At 39.5% G+C, this 22,475-nt stretch overlaps 1 protein-coding gene across 15 annotated transcripts in view; it reads right to left on the minus strand.

Annotated features, from left to right (window-relative positions):
* RBMS1 (RNA binding motif single stranded interacting protein 1) overlaps nt 1-22,475 on the minus strand; it is a 214,109-nt gene that overhangs the window by 37,300 nt on the left and 154,334 nt on the right. For all 15 annotated transcript variants that reach the window (XM_025471075.3, XM_025471079.3, XM_025471076.3 and 12 more), the window contains 2 exons: nt 7,505-7,563; nt 2,080-2,171 (listed from right to left, as the gene is read on the minus strand). In XM_025471075.3, coding sequence (XP_025326860.1) covers nt 2,080-2,171; nt 7,505-7,563 — 151 coding nt within the window. The remainder of the gene's footprint in view (nt 1-2,079; nt 2,172-7,504; nt 7,564-22,475) is intronic.

Here is a 22,475-nt window from a genome sequence, read left to right on the forward strand (position 1 = left end):
TCTCTGTCTATGTCTCTGCCTCTCTCTCTCTCTCCGTGACTATCATAATTAAAAAAAAAAAAAAAAAAAAAAAGCCCACTTGTCCTCCCCTGCATGGACTTCCCCAGCCTGAGACTTCCCCGCTCTCTCCCTTCCCTGTGGGTCGTGGAACCTCACCTGAGAGCGCGTCCCATTAAAAGCCTGTTTAGACCAACTTTTGCCTGGCCTCTCTATTCTATTTCACTACCGATCGGATTAAACCTGATAGTAACATGTTCTTAAAAATGAGACATCCAGCATCAAAATGTTAACCAGGATCCTATTCCACATTATTTCAAATATGAAAAAAGCATAATGTATTACACATTAATCACCACCACCAATTTCCTAAAACGTAATTAAATACTTATTTTCCTGCAATTTCCTACAATGTGACTTGTTTTATTGGGATATAAACTTTTAAGACATTGCTTCCCGATCACCAACTAATCAATATGGTTGTTAGCAGACAACTGCTGTGATTTCTTTCAGCACCAGTGACATCCAAGTCACATACCCCTCTTGCTGACTCTCAGCAGTTTTTAAAACCTCTACATGTGATTCTGACATTTTACAAACTGTATTTAGAATGTAACTTGAGACTCCCTATATAACATCTTGTTTAAAATCCTTCATTGAGGTTGGTATGAGTACATATAGAAATGGCTGAAAATGTGTTGAAAGATAATTACATTCCATGAAGTGTGGATATGAAAAATCAAGAGGCATTTCACTGAAAAAAAAAAAAAAATTAATCAGAAAGACCGGAAAGGAAGGGACTTTTTAAGATAATGACAGTGGCCAGCAAAGTCATGGGACCCGCCCTGGATTTTATCCATGAGAGGAGGAAGCAGGAACTTCACAGAATACAGGAAATAGACAAAGTAGAGGGAAAAAATAGAGCTGTTTTCTGATTGTACCTTGAAAGTCCTGCTTGTAAAATGTATGGTGACCCACTGTTTACAGAGGCAGATTAAACATGCTGTAAATCATTACACAAGTAAAGTACAGTCACAATTAAATATATTTAAAACCTTCACGATCCCAGTCTTCCAACAATGCCACAGGGAATTACTCTATATAATGGACAGATAATCTGAAAATCATGGTGCTTAATATTTCTAAAATAGTTTCTATTTATTTTAACTTCTTAATTCTGGAGTTTAAGAAAATCTCAAATATGTCCAACTCAGTTCAAAGCTTTGAAAATATCAAAAGTCAAAGACTACTTGAGAAAACTGATCCTTTTCACTAATTCCCGAAATCTTTATGTATGTTGATTCTTTGAGTCAAGGTAAATTTCTATTGTGGTAGCTACACACACATGTCCTACAGGAGCCTCAAGGTCTTAGCAGGTAACTTATCTCTTTAGCAAAGTCCTTTAATTTCCATAAATCCATAAATCCTCTTTCCTTAAGGAAATGTGAATGCTCCTGAGGGAATGATCACATGCTACTATTCAGAAGTAGCAGAGGTGACAAAATTACTTTCCTTTGTGCTTCAAGAAGACAGAGAATATAAAATTATTGATCTTTTGAAAAGAATACAACAAAATATCAAACTCTTGAGTATCAGGCTTCGAAATATTTTCCATAGCAATTCGAGAACCACAAATGGAAAAAAAAATGCACATAATTATATGAGTATCTTAGGAAGTGACCATGGGTACTAGGGGTAACGTAACCTGAGTTTACATTTGGGCAGCAAAAAGACCAGGGCATAAACCCTGCTTCAACACCATTCTTCTTCTAGAATGCTAAAAGTTCATCAGAAACAAGCCCGGAATAAAGCCATTGTAGAACTACTAAAGACTACATTTATATCCCATAAATAGCCAGTGTCTAAAAATGTCTGACTTTTGTAGAGATTCAAAATAGCATCTGTAGCTTCCACCTGTCCTAAAACTATTACTGAGGATGGAGAGGCCCAGTATAGCGGTCTAGAAGTAACCAAGGTTGGCTTCGATGGAGAGGTAATGCCAATGCTGACAGGCAAAGCACCATCCCAGGCATCAGAACCGATGCCAGGGACCAGAGAAGTGACTACTGGCTCTCGACTCACCTTTGCCATTTGAGCTTGAACCCCACTAGCCTTCAGGGCAGACACAGCTTTCTGAGCGGCTGCAGGACTGTCAAAGTCGACAAAACCATAACCTGAAATGTAAAACATACTTTGTTATTAAGCCATTATTTTGTGATAATGTAAAGAGCAAACGAATGACTGGTTCACCAGTGTGGGTAGCAGAAACAAAAACCCTGATGTCCTGACAGGTGTCTGGCATTACCAGCTGCATTGCAGCCTCCTTTTCAGGCTGTCTGTCCCTGTCATCTCTCCTGAGCTAGATAGATTTCCCTTCAAAGTAAAAAACAACCCCTGCCCCCAACCCCAGTTTTCCCTTCTTCTCAGGTGTCATACTGGAAAAAAAAAAAAAAAAAAAAAAAAGACATCTAAGATAACCAAAGTTAAAAAAAAAAAAAAAAAAGGAAAATATCTACTTCAGAGAAATAGCATTTTTAACGATTTGATGAGGAAGATGGAGCAATCATACGGAACTTATCAAATAACAGAAAAAAATATTTAATCCACAGACTAAAATTTATTTTTCAAATAAATTAAGTATAACCATTAACTACAACAAATATAATCGCAGTTTTAGTACTTGATTAAAAATATGATTACTTATTTACTTAAAATATGCCTCGTGATCCTCCTTCAAATAAAGGAGTTAAAATGCTTCTAGATAGCCAAAAGAGCTGTTGCAGCAGTTCATGTCCTAATGTCTAAAAACAAAACATAAAAGCAAATAAATAACCTCCAAAAGAGGCTCTGGTTTTATTTATTCATAGCTTCATAAACATTTTTAACAAGCTGGTCAGGTAATCTCTGGCCACAATAAGTCAAAAGCAGGAAACTAAAGGAAAAAAGGTGTCAGGGTAAGGGCAGGGCTGCTACAAGACACCTAGCAGCAAAATCAGCAGCAAAAACTAGCAACGAGCAATAAAAGAGGAAAATTATACAAAGAACAGGACTTTAGCAGCATAAAAGCAACAGGCCCATGAATTTCCAGTGAGTATCACTGTATTAAAAATGGGCAATCGCTGATTTTTCACTGTGATCACTCTTAAGCTATTGAGAAAAGGTTAAATTATATTTAACATACTGTTTAAAAGATCAGGGTACCAGGCAAAAATACCAACAGAAATGTTATTGGAACTCAAACCTATTATTATAAAATAAGCTTTAAATAAATAAGAATATTTTGGAAAACAAAAGCACTGTTTGAAGCCTGCACAGAAGGGTTAGTCCTATCATTTATTTCTAGATACTGTAAAGGTAGAGTACTTTCGACAGTAAAGTACTAGTGTTAAAACAGACAAACATACACATCAACAAGGCCAAACACAGAGCTTGGAAAAGGTTCAAAGGTCAGTTTGCAGTATTAGTACCAAAAATATGGTCTGGTAACAAAACATGTTGTAATGAAACAGAATAACCATCAATTATGGAAACAGATTCAGGAGAGATGAGTTAGTTACAGCTGAAAGAAGCAGCAGCTTCCTTCTCTTACTTGGAATTGAACTGAAACAAAGCTTAATTTGATTTAGACTGTGGAGAAATAGCTAGATTGGAAAGAAAAAGATGAGCTGGCTCAGGTAAAAGCAGAGAATGCTGCTCAACTGACACATCAGAAATTAGGTTAAACATATTTTGGGTGTTTCAGAAACCTGTAAGTTAATGCTAATACACCTCCCTCTACGGGGGTACACACGTGCACAAACACACGTGTACACTCCCTCTCCCTTTCTCTTTCTCTACTTATTTTATCACCACATACAGCTTAGCAGGCCATAAATGGATACTCAGCTACAATAAAATGATGTCACTCCCACTGATGGATAATTGAGTGTGCCCCCCCCCATTTTGTTGTTGTCAATAAAATATAAGAAACAGAAAATCGCAATTTTGATGTAATTGTGGTTGAAATTATTTCCAGTCAGTTACTATTAGTATTCCTTCTGTTATTTTCTTATTAGGAAAAATCTATAATGGTTGCATTTTAGTTGTTTACATCCTTTTCTGGCCTTTTCTAACCATACAGCTGTATCATAAATATTTGGTGGAAACAAATATATAGGCATACAACTGTGTGCTCTTTTCTCTATTATATTACTTTTTTTAAAAGATTTTATTTATTCATGAGACACACACACAGAGAGAGAGAGAGAGAGAGAGAGAGAGGCAGAGACACAGGCAGAGGGAGAAGCAGGCTCCATGCAGGGAGCCCGACGTGGGACTTGATCCCGGGACTCCAGGATCACGCCCTGGGCCGAAGGCGGCGCTAAACCGCTGAGCCACCCAGGGATCCCCCTATTATATTACTCTCAAGTAAATATAAGAATATATAAATTTGAGTTACAGGCTCTACAGGTTTCATTATATAAATATGTATAAAGATATTTTTGAAGGTGGGATTCACTAAGTAAAACTGCATCTTCTCACTGCATCCACAGGAGGACACTCCTCAGGTCTCAGGACCAGGAATAATAACAGCACTCCTGCTTCTTGGATTTTCCTCTACATTGACATGACTAAACCACAGGGATAGCTATGTTTTTTATGTTTGCTTTGGCCATTAGGAAGACAGGCCATTTCTGTAGTAACCTGAGGTGTCCTGCTCTTACTTCTATCTTGCCATTTTTCAGATTTATCCTCACCCGTTTTAACTCCACACGAGTGTATGTGCGTGTGTCATATTGCGTGCATGTGCTCTAGTCTTGTATGTAACTCCGTAAGCAATAATAATCAATCAGTGTCACAACTGAACTGCCATGTATACCAGTGTTAGCATTTAAATACCTTAAGTTGGCTGACACCTGACAAAAATTGAAATGCAGAAAAGCAACTGACTTGCGAATTTTCAAATTTAATAACTAAGGTACATGTTATTCACAGCAATGTTTCCTTCAGTATAATTTTCTTTCTTGGATAGAGGCTCCACAATATGCTTTGTGACAAAAAATGTTCTGTGACCTCTAAGGTCTCTAATTTTCAGGAATAAAATTCTTTGATATGGTCAGCCCCCCAAAATTAGTATTTAACACAAGAACTTTCTGTTTACGTGAATACCCTATAATCTCATGCATTATCTATATTTATCCATCCATTCACCTATCTTCTCAAGTTATCAATGACTAACATGTTGTCTTTACTATGAGGTATGCTGTGTTATTTCTTCTCATTTGTCTTAAAATTACCTTTTTTGAGGAGCTCTCTCATTCTGTTTCCAGGATTTTACAAACCCATTTTGCTCACTTGGCTCCCTTACTCACCCACCCACCCATTCACCACATATGCTGACGCCTGTCTATCCTGAGAGTCTCTGTGAAACGAAGAGCCCTTACAAGGTTCCTATCGTCGCCCTCACACAAGGCAACATCTGCTGGGACTCACTTTAAGAGAGGGTCTCCCGGAAATGTGCTGTATGGAAAATCAGTTCTGAATTATTCCTTCCCTTATTTTGAAAGCCCCACAAATGTCTCCTCGTATCTTTGAACACTCTCCAACATTTATTTATTTATTTATTTATTTATTTATTTATTTATTTATTTATTTATTTATTTATTTATTTTTTATGATAGTCACACAGAGAGAGAGAGAGAGACAGAGACATAGGCAGAGGGAGAAGCAGGCTCCATGCACCGGGAGCCCGACGTGGGATTTGATCCCGGGTCTCCAGGATCGCGCCCTGGGCCAAAGGCAGGCGCTAAACCGCTGCGCCACCCAGGGATCCCCACTCTCCAACCTTCAAGGCTTTGTATTATAATATGTCTGATTTAGCAGCAGTAGTTTTTACCTACACCTTTTCTATATTGTGTTGGGCATTTTGTGGAATTTTAGTTTCTAGGGAAGAGGCTCTCATTGGAGCAGAGTGTATGACAGGGAGGAGTATTCAGTGGAGGGGTGTCATGAGGAATTAATTCAGCTAGGAGTCCTCCGAGTCCTCTTCCTCACTCAACTGGGGCAGCTTTGCTAATTTTTAACACACTGATCCGCTCTGTAAAATTCTTTTCTGCTGGGGGCGGGGTGGGAGGAAAGGTTGGGTAAAGCCATAAAACCACTTGTCTACTGTGATTTCTCTCTCAGTTTGAAACAAATGTTTGAGATCAGCTTCCTGTTTTATGCCTGCAAGAGTCCATTTTTCTTTATAAAAACTGAGAGATTTTTTTTGTGTGTGTCCCTGCTTTCATGAATCATTTACAAATATGTGAAAAAACACTAACCTTGGCAACTAAATATAAACATTTCAGTCTACAATTTGACTCTCTCTCATTTAATTCATTTAAAATATTTATCGAGTCCCTCTCTACATAAAGCACTGCTTTATTCCCTGTCCCAAGGCAAAACTGTCTTAATGTACCACATTGCTTAAACAGGGGCTTAGATATTGGCCACAATAGCTCCTTTAAATTTAGGAGCTTTGAAGAAGACACAAATACAATGAACCACTTCAAGTCTAGATTAAAGGAAATGGCTGGCTTCTAAGGCAAGGCCTTGCCATACGGTTCATTTACATTCTTTGCCTTTCTCAGACTGTGCTAAGCCAAAGCCATCACCACTACTTGAAAAAGTGGGGTCTAATTAATGAGGAGATTTGCCTTCTCTGCCTATTCCTGTCAACCTTATTTCAATTCATGGGGTCAGTAGTTAGACTCAAAGTCAGCTGACTCCATTCTTCCCCTTTCCTAGAAATCACATGCCCATTGTTAAGATGCTGGATCATTAAAAGTCAGAACCAGGGAGCATCAGTGATGCCTACGGTAGACGCCTCCTCTTCCAGCTCTTGGAGCTGGATTAGCTCATCCTAATTACACGGAAAACTGAAGGTCAGTGCATCAAATTAATGCAGCAGCATATTTCAAAGGGGCGTATGACCTCCCCTCCCTATTACAATTTGGTCAGTGAAAATGGTTCTCTCCTCCCCGCTGCCAATATTGTCAACAGGCATTCAGCACAGAACAATTGGGAGTATTGAAACATGTAATTAAGTACTGCTTAAAACTACTCTATTCTAATTAATAGAGCCAATTTGCACAATATGTAATCTTTTCAGTTCTTTGGTACAGTCCAATGGTCTTCAGTAAGCAGCTCTAATCTCCTCAGGCTCAGGAAAGAAAAGCTATTTTCTAACTCTACTTCCCTCGTAAAGTAGGGGCTAAATGCCAACCGGTATCCTGCATGTTAGCTCCACTGGCGTCAGAGCTGCGATTCTGGCAAACTGTTAGCTGCTGTAGGGTTTTCAGCCAAAACTCGACCAGGGACAAACGTAAAGGGATATGCTGACATTGTGCAAGCAGAAACTAGGTGACATGGAAGACTTGGTTTTTCATAAAATAGAAGTAGCGGTTTTGAAACCAAAGATCAGGTTTACAGTTCCATCATTTTCCTAAAGATAGGATTTAGTCAATTATTATCCAAGGGAATATACCTTTGCATTTGTTTGTTGTCTTATCCAAAATTGCCTTCGTGGAGACTATTTTCCCATATCTAAAAGATAAAAAGAATACAACAGGAGAAGTTAGAATCAAGGAACCCTATTAACCCCTAGGTCCAGAGAATACACATACTTTTCAAGTACCTGCAAACTTTAAAGTACAAAATTCTACACTTAGGGGACAGAAAATGTGAATTCTACACTCTAAGCTAAAAGAAAGGGGAATTGCTAGGCTTCCTATTTGAATCTTTGGATGACAGTCTGATGTTGAACTTTGAGGAATCAGGTACTTACCTGACAATCTTGGGACCAAAACAAACAAACAAACAAACAAACAAACAAAACACAACTTTTTTTTAAAAAGGAATATAAGCTCTAGAAGAAGTTCCTACTAGTAACATTATAAGAATACAAAGCCAAGTGCAAGGCTACAAAATTATTAAAGTATTATGATCCACACAGTGTCTATAAACTTGTAAGAGAGGAAAAGCTGTCTGCATTGTATCTATTCATCTTGGTTGTACAGAAAGCCCTGCATGGCTCCAGATCATCACAGGAGGGTGTGTGCCTGTGCACGTACATGTTTAATAAGTCTGATGATATATTTAGAACAGGTTTTTTTTTTTTTAACCTAAAATTCTGAGGACTATGTAAATAAATACATAAAAACATATAATTAATACCTCTTTCAACTCAGTAATAATAGCTATACAGTACATACACTAATGTGTGTTTGTGCATGCGTGTGCAATGACATTAACAATTAAGAATATAAAACCATGAACCAGGGATTAAGCTTTAATTCTATGAGGGTCTATATAAGTGTGTTTCAATTCCTTAAGGTACAACAGACGTTGGGTGAAGAAAGGAAAAAAAAATCCAGAATATTAAACTTAAAGCACTACTACTAAGTGTCAGTACAGCTTAAATACACGTCCTAGTCCCTACACCCTTTCACAGTGACCACACCACAATGTGAAGCACTGCTATCTATGTTTGTCTTCAAAAAACTAGGAGAAAACCTATAAAAAACAGTTTTTAAAAATCATTGGGACTTTGAGAAATGCACATAACTTATATCACATATCTGCGACCTATGTCCTCATTTATACATAGTCAATTTCCCAATTTTACTTTCCTACGTATGATTTTAAATTTCATGTTTTCTTTAATATTACTTTCTCATGATTGATCTTGAGGGCTAAAGAAGTCTTAAAAGTTTAGGAAATGAAACATTTGTGCAGCATTTTAAACCATTTTGAATATTGTAGGTTTCTGGTTTATGCGTTGAGCAAGCTGAAATATATTTATCTAGAAGAAACAAATGGCTTGAACCACCTCTTTCCCCCCTGTTAATTTTCACTCTGTATAATCACGTAATCAGGCGATCACTAACCAGGCATGAAAGTAAAGGATAATTTAAGGTTCAAATGACAATTATATCCAAGAGGCATAATGCTGCACAAACACCTTCAATTCCCTGTGAGATTCAAGTATTTATAACAACATTAACACAGGCCACTATGCTTACCCAAGAAAGGGTAGTGATTTTTGAAAATCTGAAAACCAGAGAAATTAGTGATTTAAAGACCACCTTTTTTAGGAGGCATTTCTCTATGTAGTTATTTACAGGCTTGGTATTTACCAGCACTCTCTCCTCTGCAAAAGTACTGGCTGAAAATGCTTTTCGACTGCATTCCTGTGTCATACCTTTCCCAAAGTACAGAAGAAAGTTAGTATGACTCCAATTTAGGATAAGGGGATTGAGAGTCACAGAGATTAAGAGCCTTGGCTTGAGGTCACGGAGTTCAGCATCTTTTGTAAACCTAATAGAAGAAAGGAAACTTAGGGAAGGTCAGGGGCTGGCCTTCTACCCTTTTGGTCTTGCTCACCACACTAATGATGGGAGAGGAAGGCAGATGTGGGCAGCAGGAAGAGAGGAAGGGCTCCTGGTAGCACTGGTATGCATTCCGTGCCACTGTCCTCGGGTTTCTGTTCTCTCTGGTCTCTCCGCTGCTTTGACATTACTCCTCACCTCCACGCCTATGTAACCCACGCCGCCTCCGCTCTGAACTTGCTCCCCAGATCTCATTCTAGCTTTCTGGGCACTCTTTCCTGGCTTCTGTGCCCAGTCAGCCTCCTCTTCTCCCTCCTTCAAGTACTCTGTCTCAACCCTTCCTTTTCCTAGGACATCTGTCCAGTGCTATGGGGTTATTTAAAGCATCTTCTCCGATGGTGCCTGTTTCTCCTTCCTGAGTTGGTTTTGTTGCTTTGTTATTCCCCCTTCCCCACCAAACTTCAGTTTTTGTCTCTTTCCAACTTAAATATCTTCGTATGTTATTAAGGTACTCAAATATCTCATTCTATGTTACCGCACGCCCACTATTTTCTAAATCCTACCCCCGAAGAACCCCAAACGCATCATCACTGCCTTTTCTTCCTTCAGGAGCAGTGTTCACTCCTGACCCCCCACCTGGCTGGAAGGGCTCAAGACACCATCAGCTACCTCAGCCGTTCCCGAGTCCAGGCAGGCAGGCAGGCAGGCAGGCAGGCACTCTTCTGGGCAGTCTCTGCCATGGTTCTAATGTTCACCCTTCCCCTTCACTATGTCTAGATCCAAGCAAAAGCTACATACTAGTTCTTGCCTTGTCTCCAGCTTCTGGTGCTCCCAACCCTGTGTGATGCTTTAATTTACCTCAACCATCACTTTAAACACATCTCTCCTCCCATCATTATTCCATTCTACCCATGCTTGAACTTGAAGAACTTGTTCAAACATTATCTCTTCTATGAAACCATCCCTAATCTCCTCATCCAAATCCATTGTGATTTTATAAGAGACCAAAAAAAGGGATTACATTTACTCAGTTCCTACTTATGTTCTAGGCACTGTGCCAGGGACTTTGTATGCATGATCTTATTTAATTAACTTTGCAACAATTTTAGGAGGTAGGTGCTATTATTCCCATTTTTGCAAACGGGAAAGTGAAAGCTCATATAAATTGTAAGCCTAAGATCTCTCCTAAAACCCTAAAACTTACACCATTCTGTTTAAGTTCTCCCTGCAATTTATTCATGAAATAATTCTGAGAAACAATGTTTCCTTTATACACTGAGGGTATGAAAGGGAAAGAACCAAGTGGGAGACCTCTTCTTAACAAGGTAGGGGAGTAGACTGACTTTTCAAGCCAAAGCAAAGGGTTTGTTTGTGTTAAACACAAGACATAAACATGTGGTTCCTGGCTGAAAGAGGTCTGGGGGGTGCGTGGGAGAAGAGAGATTTCTGAAATTTATCAGTTTTACTTTCTATTGCGGTTTTCATCATGATTTGTTGGTTAAACCTGAAAGACCGTGACTTCTCAGAAAGGCAGAAAGCAGTTTCCACTCACTCTGTGGAGCTCTTCTGTATCGGCCCCCCTGTCCTCCAGTGGGTCAGGAGGATGCCTATAAAGAGATAGCTGAGGGGGACTGAAGGGCTTACCTCTCGTCAACATCCTTGCTTCTGGGCTGTCTACTCAGTGACCCCTCCCATAGCACCAGAGGTTTATTATTAAAATAACTGAACTGGGGTGCCTGGGTGGCTCAGTCAATTAAGAGGCTGCCTTTGGCTCAGGTCATGATCTCAGGTCCTGGGACTGAGCGCAGCAGCTTCGGGTTCTCTGTTCAGCAGGGAGTCTGCTTCTCACTCACTCTCCCTCTCTCTATCTCCGGCTTGTGCTCTCTCTAGCTCTCTCTCTCAAATAAATAAATAAAATCTTTAAGAAAAAATAACCGAACTGGAAGATGTCCTACTTTCAATCCCTCAGGCCTTGGCTATGGTAGCTTCTCAGTGGGGGTTTCGGTCGCCATGTGTGGGAGTGGAGTAAAGAACAAGCAGTTCTGATGACACAAGAAAAGATCTACAACATGGAGAGGAGCTGTTTATCAAATGGCACCTCAAGGAACAGGCAAAGACGCAGCAGCCTTCAGAGCAGTCACCATTTCCCACTACTAGTTCTATTTACAGTAAGATTTGATATAATATGGAGCAAGGGGGTGGAGGGTAGGGGGCATCACAGATGAGTGACATTTAGTCTGGTTCTACTGTTGATCATCAGTACCTGCAAGAGTAACAGACATCTGAGTAAAAATTCATAAAGCAAAACCAGATACTCATCACCCCTTATTCCAATATGCAGTTTAATTTGTTCTAAATAATCATTAAGTAACAGGGGCATGGTTGGGAAAAACAGGCCTCCTACTGACAGAATTTACACTCTACCAACACCGAAGAGAAGAGAGCAAGCCATAGAATTTTATGGGGAAAAAATGTGAGTATGAAGATTCCTTGGGTTTTCCAGCTTCAAAGTTAACAAGGTTCAGACCATAGGCCTGGCTGCCCAGAATACAATATTCTTTGCTAAGACAGATAATCCACTCCAGACGAAGCAAAAGGATAAAGAGTAATTAAGAGATGTGACTACAGAATCACTAGAATTTCAAAGGGAGAGGATAACAAGTAAAGTCTCACATTTAACTACTGGCCCAAGTGAACTTGCCTGATAAAACCTTCTGCTTAGAATCTAACAAAATTCCTTCTGTTTATATCATAGTTTTATTCATTTCTCCCCCATTTCCACTTAGATTTCTTTCATCTTCTGAAATATAAAATCTAAGTAAATTTTAGTCTGTATGTAGTAAATAAAACTTAATTTTCTTCCCTGGCCCCATCACATCATCCCTCTTAAACTCTACCTTATTAATTTACCTTAATTACAAAAGAGATGTGCACTTGTAATTAGAAGACACAGAAAAGTTGAAATATTAAAATCACCTGAAATTTCGGATATGAATGTTAAGACACGATGGTGCCTATCCTTAGACTTTGTCAATGTGCATGTACACACTGAACACACACGTGTGCAACCTATGTATGTGCATGCAGAAGCGCGCATGCGTGCACACACACGCATATGCTCCCGTACCAGCCAACTTAGAGCTTTTGACCATTCCCAGTTAGAAGCCCAGGCTCTGGAAAGTGAAGTCCAATCCACCCACCACCAACAGATGGCGACAATGGTTGATAAGTTATTTTAACATTGGTCATTCCAGTAGTAAATTCATTTAAGCACCATGGGATAATTTGCAGTGTTTGTGTTAGTTTTGAAAGATTTTATGAACATTATTAAACCTGAAAAAGCAACGTGTGTGTGGAAAACAACAGTAATAAAAAGTATATACTTACAATGTAAACAAAAAAATGATTTTACATTTGACAGGGGGCAGGATATTGCTCATGCATATAGGATGACTGGTTTTGTTTGTTTTAATTGCTGAGCTGCCTGTGAAGGACAACTAGGGACTCATGACGTGTCCTCTGAGATTCTGTGCTTGTGCAAAGGACAATCATCAGCAAGAAGCAAGGAGGAGGGACAGGGAACTGAAATGACTTCTGGATATATCAATACTGGACAATATGAGCTAGTGACTTAATTCAGGAGAATAATAAAAGTAATAGCTTACATCTATATAGCTTTTATTTTATGCCAGGCCCTATTCTAAGTGATTTAGGTCAATTATTTTCATTGTAACCACCACCTTTGGAATAGGTAAGATACTATTCCCACTTTGGAGATGTGAAACGTGGTGGTGGTGGTGGTGGGGATCTAGTAAAGGCTGCACAGCCAGTAACTGGCAAAGATGGGAGGCAGGAAGTCTGCTTTGGACAACCGTGCTGATAGCTGCAGAAACTGGTCACCAACCACAGGCTGAAAGCAATTGCTACTAGAATCTGCACGCGCCAAGTGAGTGAGGGGATGAGGGCAGACTCTATTTGCAAAGTCTCCAGGACAGATGCTAATAACATCCTGAAGGGAGTTACTGAACTTCCTGGGTAGAGACAACATGGTTCTATTTGGAAATAGATGTCCAAAAAAGCATGCATATGTATAATATATACATACATAATCTATATAAATATATAATTAAGTGGGGAGGAGGCACGACTGGCTTTAAAGCTTAAAAGGAGGAACTCATGTATTAGGTGGGAATGGATTTGAGGACTGTAAGCAAAAACTTCTCATTATTTTGGACTTGTGAGGAAAAGAAAAAAATGCACAGACAAGCACATACATACACACACAGATGTGTATGCCATCATCCACCTTGCTCCTTTTGCTGCTTTACTTTTTCAGTGGTCTCCTAGGAGAAGAAAGTATTAAATTGCACTCATTTTGCTAATAGAAAAGTTTGCTGGAGAACAAAATAAAAAAATAGGAGTCACTTGTCCCTGTTATTCCGAATCCTCACAACTCTGAATAATTCACCTGGGCTGGCTTTCTTTCTTTACTTGGTATAGAAAAGTGGTAGGCATTTGAAGATAAGACACACACACGTGACATTTTAAAATTAGGCAATCAATATCAAACTTTGTAAGACTTTTACCTGGTTAGCACAGAAGATTTTAAATGTTTCTGTAAGACTCTTCTAAGATATAAAAATATGAAAGGTATAGAAAGCTATTCCACATTTTAGCTGTTTTCAGCTTAACTCCTAGCATTCGTTAACAGTCTGTTCCTTCTACTTGTGTGCTGTGGCTGGGTGTGCCCTTGTGAAGAAATGATTTCTGGTACATGGGATAGAATGGAAAGGCTCCTCTAATGCAGCTGAAATTAGAGCCGAGGTTTGAAGGAGGCAAAATGCTTGGCAGGAAAAGCTGCTACAGCCCTTAAGGTCAAGAACAAACCTAGGGGGAAGGTGAATGGAGCAAAGGAAAGACAAGTTAACAGTTGAGAAGGAGATCAGACCAAGAAATCAAAGCACAAATATTTACAGCATGTCTTTGGCATGCCCTTCACCACAGCAGGCCTAAGAAAAACATACATGATGTCATTCCTGTCATCAAAGGAGGGGGAGAGATAATCTTTGGGGGGGGGAACGTAAAGAATTTTTAATCTTAAAAAATAAGAATACTGAGGCCTGACCTGATGAATGCTAAATAAAGGAGACATAAACATAGGATGAAGGTCAAGTTCACCAGGACAGACAGGTGGGCTGTGGAGGACAATAAACAGAAAGACCTGTCTCACACAACCTGTGTTGGGGAATAAAGGAAGTTGAGTTTGAAAAAGTCTGATAGGGTGTTGAGTTCCAGGAAAAGGAGTCAGGGAACAGAACGTGGCTGGAGGTTTTGCAACTGCACACAGTGATATGACGAAAACAAGATTTTGGCAACATTAATGAGAACCTTACAGCTAGGAGTAGCAGAGAGAGAGGGGCCACATTTTATTTTACTGGATTTATTTATTTTTTGCTCTTGGTACTCAAGCAGTAATAGTCAAGTTCAAGAAATTAAAACGGAGGGAAGAGGACAGTTAGGAGATGCCTGGGAAAGTTCTCAAGGACAGAAAAGTTTGAAGACAGAGGACTTCTTAGAATTAGCCTTAAATGCTTAACTTGGCATCTGAGAAAAAACATCCATGGTGTTGGAGCTATGGAAAGCCAGTGGCTTACCCCTGTGAATGCAGAGAAGATGGAGAAAAGGAGCCACGCCAGCTCCCTTTCCTGCAGGGAGTTTCAGCCCCAGTCCCAGACCTAGATAGAGCCTGAGGATGAGAGATGATTTAGCAGAAGCTTAGGCCATGCTCAAGGAGTCTATCCTGCCCACTGGACTGGTTCTCCCACAGCATGTAAACTGATGGAGAATAAATTACAGAATCTTTGGGACAATGCAAGAGAAAAGAGGTTTCAAGAGAAACCTTTTCAAGAGAAAAGGTTTTCAAGAGAAAAGAGGTACTTCGACATATCTGATTTTTCGTAACACTGGGATTTTAAGATAAACACACCCTTTCAAACTACAAATAAAATCAGTCATTTGCACCCAGATTTTGAGATTTATATCCTCTTCTGACTAAATTTAGAGCCATGCTTGCTAATCTGCCCTCTCAACATTCCTGGGTGGCACAGCTAATCTATTATAATTGCTACACAAAAGTAACAATTGATGCTATTTATTGCATATATAGCTTGAACTAAATAATTCATAGAGAATGAACATAAAACTACCTCATTAGAAATGGCTAAGATGCATTTTTGCCATATTCTATGAAAAAATTATACCTCTCTTCTAAATAAAAAGCACACAATAAAGCATTTGATTTATTACACAGATTTGCCATTACAGTTTAGTATCGAGTCTATTATGATGTGCAATCGAGGTAAAGTAGCTTTACACTATTTTATGGTCTTTTAAGAGCACATAGCACACAAAGAGCCATTTACATTATCTTATGACAATTTTTTTTGCCACAAGTCACTGTACTACAGCACTTAGGGATGCAGTCACAGATGGCCAGACCCAGATTAGTGATCCCAAGTACTAATAAGTCAGAGGAAAATAATACTCGCTGAAATTGGAACTCAGAATTTTGCAGGCAAAACGTAGACTGTCTATCATAAAAAAGAATCCCTAAAAGTCACGAACAGTGATTAATGTCTAACTTTTAAAACAAAGGTACCTTGATTATAGAAAGTGGTGTCTTATTTCTGAATTGAATTTATGAACTGAGAAGTGATAGAGCAATTTTAAAATTCTCTTCTTTCCCCATCAAAACTGTATTTTCTTCTCTTTGACAATCTCACCTTCATGTTTACATAGCATTTCACTTTACCTGTGTCATAAGGAAGACAATGTTATACTAGCAAGAAGACAGAGTTGCAACCAGAGAGGCCTATGCTCAAGCACTCCTTTGGCCAATGACCAGCTCTGCAACTCTGGTATAGTAGTTGTCTGGCCTTGATATCTCCACTCACGAAGTGGCATGACAATGCCTAACCTCACAGGATCACTGTCAAGGGGCTGGCACACTGTTCGACACATAACAGATACTCAGTAACTAATAAATGTTATCGTTTTCTCCCAAGCCCTCCAAATCATGATACTCCTAATTCTTACCACCTGAGAGCACTAAACTAAACTATCTCTTTACCTTAATTTTGACAAGGTCCTAAGGTATACACCTACCATTTTTATGGTTACTTTTCAGCACGGTTATTTGCATACTGTAACCACTCAATATACAATTGGCTGAATGAATGAAATATAAACACATATTATTTTTCCCCCTTGCAATGTTTGGTGTGGGGATTTGAGGGAGGTTGGCAGTAGTAGGGAGAAGGGAAATACTACATTTTGCCTTGGAAAATGAACATGGCCTTGTATTTTATCCCAATTTGGCTTATAGAAACACCAAGGAGGGAACCCAGGTAATTTAACAGTTTAACATGGAAGAAAAAATTAGTACCGGAAAGAAAACTGTAAAAGATTAGGGAGGAAAACCCCAAAAACCTAACACAATTTTTGTTCTTAGACTGTTCCGCATGTCTCTAAATCTGTTGCTCTTTTTAAAAGAAATCAAAAGTAGAAATCTTTTAAACACACACACACACTATGTACCAAACAAGTATGTTAGAGTCTATAGAAACTGAGTGCATTAAACTCCAACACTGAAAACCATTAATGACTGCTTCTTCAAAATTCAAAATAAGAACAGCGTGACAGAGAGTAAAAGTAAACATGCTTTCTGAATCAAAACAGAGTTATCTGAAACTATTAAAACACAAGTGCACAAGTTACCTAGAAATTTCTTTTGATTCTGACACACGCAAAAAAAGGGCAAGAGTCAAATTGGACATTTCCTAGAATGAACACTAATATTGGCTTTGATCCAAAACACAGCACCAGTGTATTGATTTTCATATGTAGTCAGTCCCTCCTTCTCTAACGTAATAAATCCTGACTGCCCCATGACCTTGAAAAGCCAGTCTGAGGAATAGACTGAAAAGGAAAATGCTATCTCTTTTACTCATTTTAGTTCTCAGAAATCTGTGGATACAATATAAGTGCATCACTAGTAAAAAAAAAAAAAAAAATGATAATAATAATACTCTTGGACAATATAAACAAGAGAATGCTAACATAGCCTGCCAGCACAGTTGATGTTTCTAAACTTAGATATTTCATTCAAGTGTCATTTGTGACCAAGGTCAGAGCTCTAAGAGTGGATCTGATGGAAAAGGCACATTGGTTTCTCCCACACTGGTTTTCCTACTGGTTTGCTTCTGAACAAGACTGTCCTGAGATCCTACAGATGAAGATAAGCAATCATTCCAGAGACAGAGTAGTATGGTTCTCAAAGTTTATAATCTCAAAATTTAAGAAAATCAGAGGGGGATCATCTGTATGTGAAAGAATGGAGCTAAAGAGAACCCAATGCTGTAAGTTATTTTAGTATCAGTTTCACAAAATTACCATATCCCCAAACGAAGGTAATATACCCTCACTCTCAAGAGAGCTGGAATTCACTGCATTTCTAGAAGATGTTCTTTCTCATTCTCCTTTGCAAGCAAGGGGGCTGTGAATGAAGACTGGGACTGTTTACATCACTTCATAAAAATTTTCCAATCTTGGTTGTTTTGAGAAATCTTGCACAAAGGGAGAGGTGCTAATGGAAAGGGAAAATGTCATTCACATTCTCTAAAAGAACAAAAAACTAGATTCAAGAAATGAAGGCTAATGCTTATCCGAAGCAAAATTCCAGAGTGGATTAGTAAACAGAAGGTTAGAGCGACTCGTGAAAAGAACAAGTGCCAGGAAAGTCCTAGAGCAAGTCATGCACATTAACGTTTTGTTCTTTCTATTTCGGGGGGTGCCAAGAAAGATAGGGCTACTTGGGAATGCTACACAGTATATTTTGATTTGAGCTAAATGCAAGTCATTATTTGCTCGTGGACTACATGAGGACATCTGGGAAGAGAAATTCAGTTTGGATGAGTGGGTAGCTGGTTAAACAAGTGTCTGAGCTGACGTCTGTTGGTCAATGATCACAGCACTTAGGGAAGGCTCTAGTGTTGTGCCACAAAACTCCGTTCTTAGTGGCACTTTTTCAGTACTTAAACAACTGCACAAATCAGGTACCTAACACACACATATTACACATGTACATGTTCCAAAACTGGAAGGCAGGGTGAGGGGGGCTGTGGTTGTAAGATGTCAAAATTTGTATTATGAAATTGTTTCAGGGGCGCCTGTGTGGCTCATTTGAGTGAGCATCCACCTTCAGCTCAGGTCATGACTGCAGAATTCCAGGATCTCCAGGATCCAGCTCTGCATCACAGTCCCTGCTCAGTGGGGAGTCTGCTCTGACCACCCCCTCAGCCCCCGCCATGTTGTCTCTCACTCAAATAAATAAATAAAATCTAAAAGAAAGAGAGAGAGAGAAAGAGAGAAAGAAAAGAAAAGAAAAGAAAAGAAAAGAAAAGAAAAGAAAGAAAGAAAGAAAGAAAGAAAGAAAGAAAGAAAGAAAGAAAGAAAGGGAAAGAAAGAAGAAAAACTGTTTCAGTAGGCTAGAATGAATTCTTGGCAAAGCCAATACTATAATATTTAACAGGGAAAAATAAGTCATATTTAAGTTCCAAGGGGGGGCGAAATCAACTGTAGAAATTTAGGTAAAGTTTCAGCTTATTCACATGAAAATATCCTTTTTTTTTTTTTTTTAAATTAGGAACAAATTCAAGTTCTCTGAATAAAACAGACTTAGGTTGCACTAAGAAAAATATATGATCTGATCATAGTAAGAAATTATGGTTTTGGGCCTCTTTGGTTGCCATTCCCCAGCAACTACCATTATGGGTTGAACTGTGTCCCTCCAAAAGATGTCAAAGTCCTAAACTCCAGTACCTGTGAATGTGCTCTTATTTGGAAACAAGGTCTTTGCAGATATAATTAAGTCAAGAGGAAGTCATTATTAGGGCAGGCCCTCATCCAACGTGACAGGTGTCTACATCTACATCTACAGACACAGAAAGGATGCTATATGGTGACGTGAGGGACACAGCTACAAGCCAGGAACACTAAGGTTTGGTGGCAAGCCACCAGAAGCTAGGAAGAGGCAGGGAGGGAATCTTCCCTACAGGTTTCAGAGAGACCATGGCTCTGCTGACACCTTAATTTTGGACTTTTAGCTTCTAAATCTGAAATAATAATTTTGTTATTATCAGCCACCCAAGGGGCACCTGGGTGGCTCAGTCTGTCGAACATGCAGCTCCCAGTTTGAGCTCATGTCACGGGATGGAGCCCCCACAAGGGTCTCTGCGCTTGGTGGGGAGTCTGCCTGAGGTTCTCCCTCTTATTCTCCCTTTGCCCCTCCCCCAACTCCTGGGCTCATGCTCTCTCTCTCTCAAATAAAAAAAAAAAAAAAAAAAAGGCCATCCAGTTTGTGGTCCTTTTGTAACAGCAGCCCAAGCAAACTTCTAGAACTCCAGCTTGCCTATCCCTATACAAGTCCCTGTGCCCGCTCTGCTCCATCTCAAGTTCCTGACCCTTAAGATATTACTTCGCTTGGGACATTCAGTGTCATTCTGCAAGACTCAGTTTAACGGTGCTCTCCAGCAGCAAGCCTCTCTGACCTTCCTCAGGAAGCTGATGCTGCGTCTGCACTGCGTCCACGGCAGTGTGCCCTTATTGCGTCTCAGAGTGGCAGTCAGCACACTGCTGCATCATCTGTGTCCCCATTAGATGTGTGCCTCTGGGACTCCTTTCCTTTCCAGGCCCCAGAATTGTCAAGAGTCAAAATTCAGGAGAAAGGAGTAGGGAAATAAATAAACGAGTAAAAATGCGTGCTTTCATCGAGCGCTTTCTCCATTGAACGTATTTGTTCTAAACATCTCCTTTTACCTAGTCTGAGCACTTTCAGAGTGAGAGCACTGTAGACAAATGTCCAGAAATCACATCTTCCAAGGCAGGAATAGCGGAAGGCCTTACAGATGCTTACCGGGAAAGGGAAACTATATATAAAGAAGGCCTTTCTAAAAATGAATGTGGAGAGCCTGCCACCACTGGCAGTGTTTAAGCAGAGCTAGGGGACAGCCTGGGTCAGGGATGCTGTTGCAAAGGAAGATTGCACAAAAACCGACCTAGGAAGAGACGATCACCAGCGGTAAATAGAAAAATAAATGCAGTGAGTTTTTGCAAAAGTTAAATGTATTCTAATATTATGTACTTCTCACATTTTTAGTTTTAAATTGGCCTTTTTAATGAAATAGTAATGAAAAGTGGTGGTTGTTTCAGTTTGTGTCCATTTTGACAAAATAAAATCTTAACTCTATACTGGATCTCTAATTCTAATTATTATTGTTTAGTATATTGGCCCTTAAAATCCAAAAATGTAGAGAACCACTAAAACATGGTGGGTTGGTGAGTGGGAGGCTGGTATCCCTGCTTTGAAAAGGTAATCAGTCTGGATGACTCATAAGATTAATGTCAATAAAGGACATCTGGGTGGCTCGGTAGGTTAGCATCTGCCTCTGGCTCAGGTCATGATCCCAGGGTCCTGGGTCAAGCTCCCTGCTCAGTGGGGAGTCTGCTTCTCCCTCTCCCTCTGCCCCTCCCCTCACCCTGCTCTTGCTTGCTTTTTCTCTCAAATAAATAACTAAAAGTTTAAAAAAAGATAAATGTCAGTAAGAATAATGGTACGTGGATAGAATTGTTGGGTAAAAGAATAATGGCAAAAACATCTTTTAAAAACCTCACACTTCACAGCATTCCATTTATTTTAAGTTATAAACTGGGGCAAAAAGTGCCCGATAAAATTCTGTAAAATTGTGCATGAATTGACTATGCCCTCAATAAAAACATACCTGAGGAAAAAATGAGACAACAGGGAGAAAGGCTGGGGTTAGCTTCGCTCCCTCCAGTTCTCTCCAGGACTCAGCTGAAATGAGTGCCATTACCAGCAATGATGCCTCCTAGTAGTTCCTGAACTATCCTGCTGAATCAGCAGAGCACAACCCTCAGCTTCCCTGACTTCCTGCTCCAGGCAGGGCTCACTTAACCTTGAATGTGTAAACCATCAAGGTAAAACAGGTTCCCCAATATAAATGCTGTATTTTACACTTTATCTTTAGAAAGGCCCTGTACAATCTGCAAGGAGGGGATGCTCAAAAGAGAGCCCAGATCCTAATGATATTAGAAACTCCGATAACAGGGTGTTGAAGTAACCAGGAAGTCTCACTACATAATGCAGTGTCATATATATAAACACACACACACACACACACACACACACACACACACACACACACACACACAGTTCTTATTAGGTGAATGTAAAGTTCATTCTTCCCAGAAGCAATCCCAGGCCCTTGTGGGTGGAGACGGGGGTGGAGGTAGGATAGGTAGTGGGCTTTCTCTGAGCTTGAGTCGAAAGTGAAAAGTAAGGATATGACATGATTATCTCTCCTGTGTTTATATGAAAAATACATATTACATATAATCCACATACGAGCCTAATACTATTAATTCCCACCCACTTGTAAGGAACACGGGATCTGTTTTAGAATGTAGGTAAAATAAAATACCAAGTCTTAAGTAAAAGTTAAATACCCGTTCTTACTACCTAACTATTCAGAGCTCAGCTTATCAAAATATTTGTTTTTCTTTTACCTGGGTCAGGCCCCACCAGACCAGTGCCCATTCCAAACTGTATCTGAGGAAGGTCATAATCGTCACTAATTGCTCCATGCCCCTGATGGTTTCTACTACAAACATTCTAAAAACTCCTGGAAAAATCAGAGAATGGCTTTAAGCTGCAGCTCACTTCCTAGACCTGACTAAAAAGCCCTTTGCTGCATTTTCAGAAGCAACGGGACAGAAATGAAGGGCAAGTGAAGTAGGGGGCGAGTGGTGAGAAGGAAACAAGCACTCTTCAGTCCAGTAAATGAAAAATTAGGTTTCCTTCTAGTGGTTGGGCATATGATGCAAGAAATAGCCAATTACAGAAAAGTTGCAATGGAATTTCAGAAGATAATGACAAACCAGTATCTTTTACCACCAACAAATACTTCGGAGACATGTGGAACCATGCAACTCTTGTGCATGAACCGTGAAGGGCGAACCTTAGAGAAAACTGAGACACAGAATGCATTCGTT

This window comes from Canis lupus, chromosome 36 (assembly GCF_003254725.2).
Source record: "Canis lupus dingo isolate Sandy chromosome 36, ASM325472v2, whole genome shotgun sequence".
In the NCBI taxonomy this organism is placed as follows: domain Eukaryota; kingdom Metazoa; phylum Chordata; class Mammalia; order Carnivora; family Canidae; genus Canis; species Canis lupus.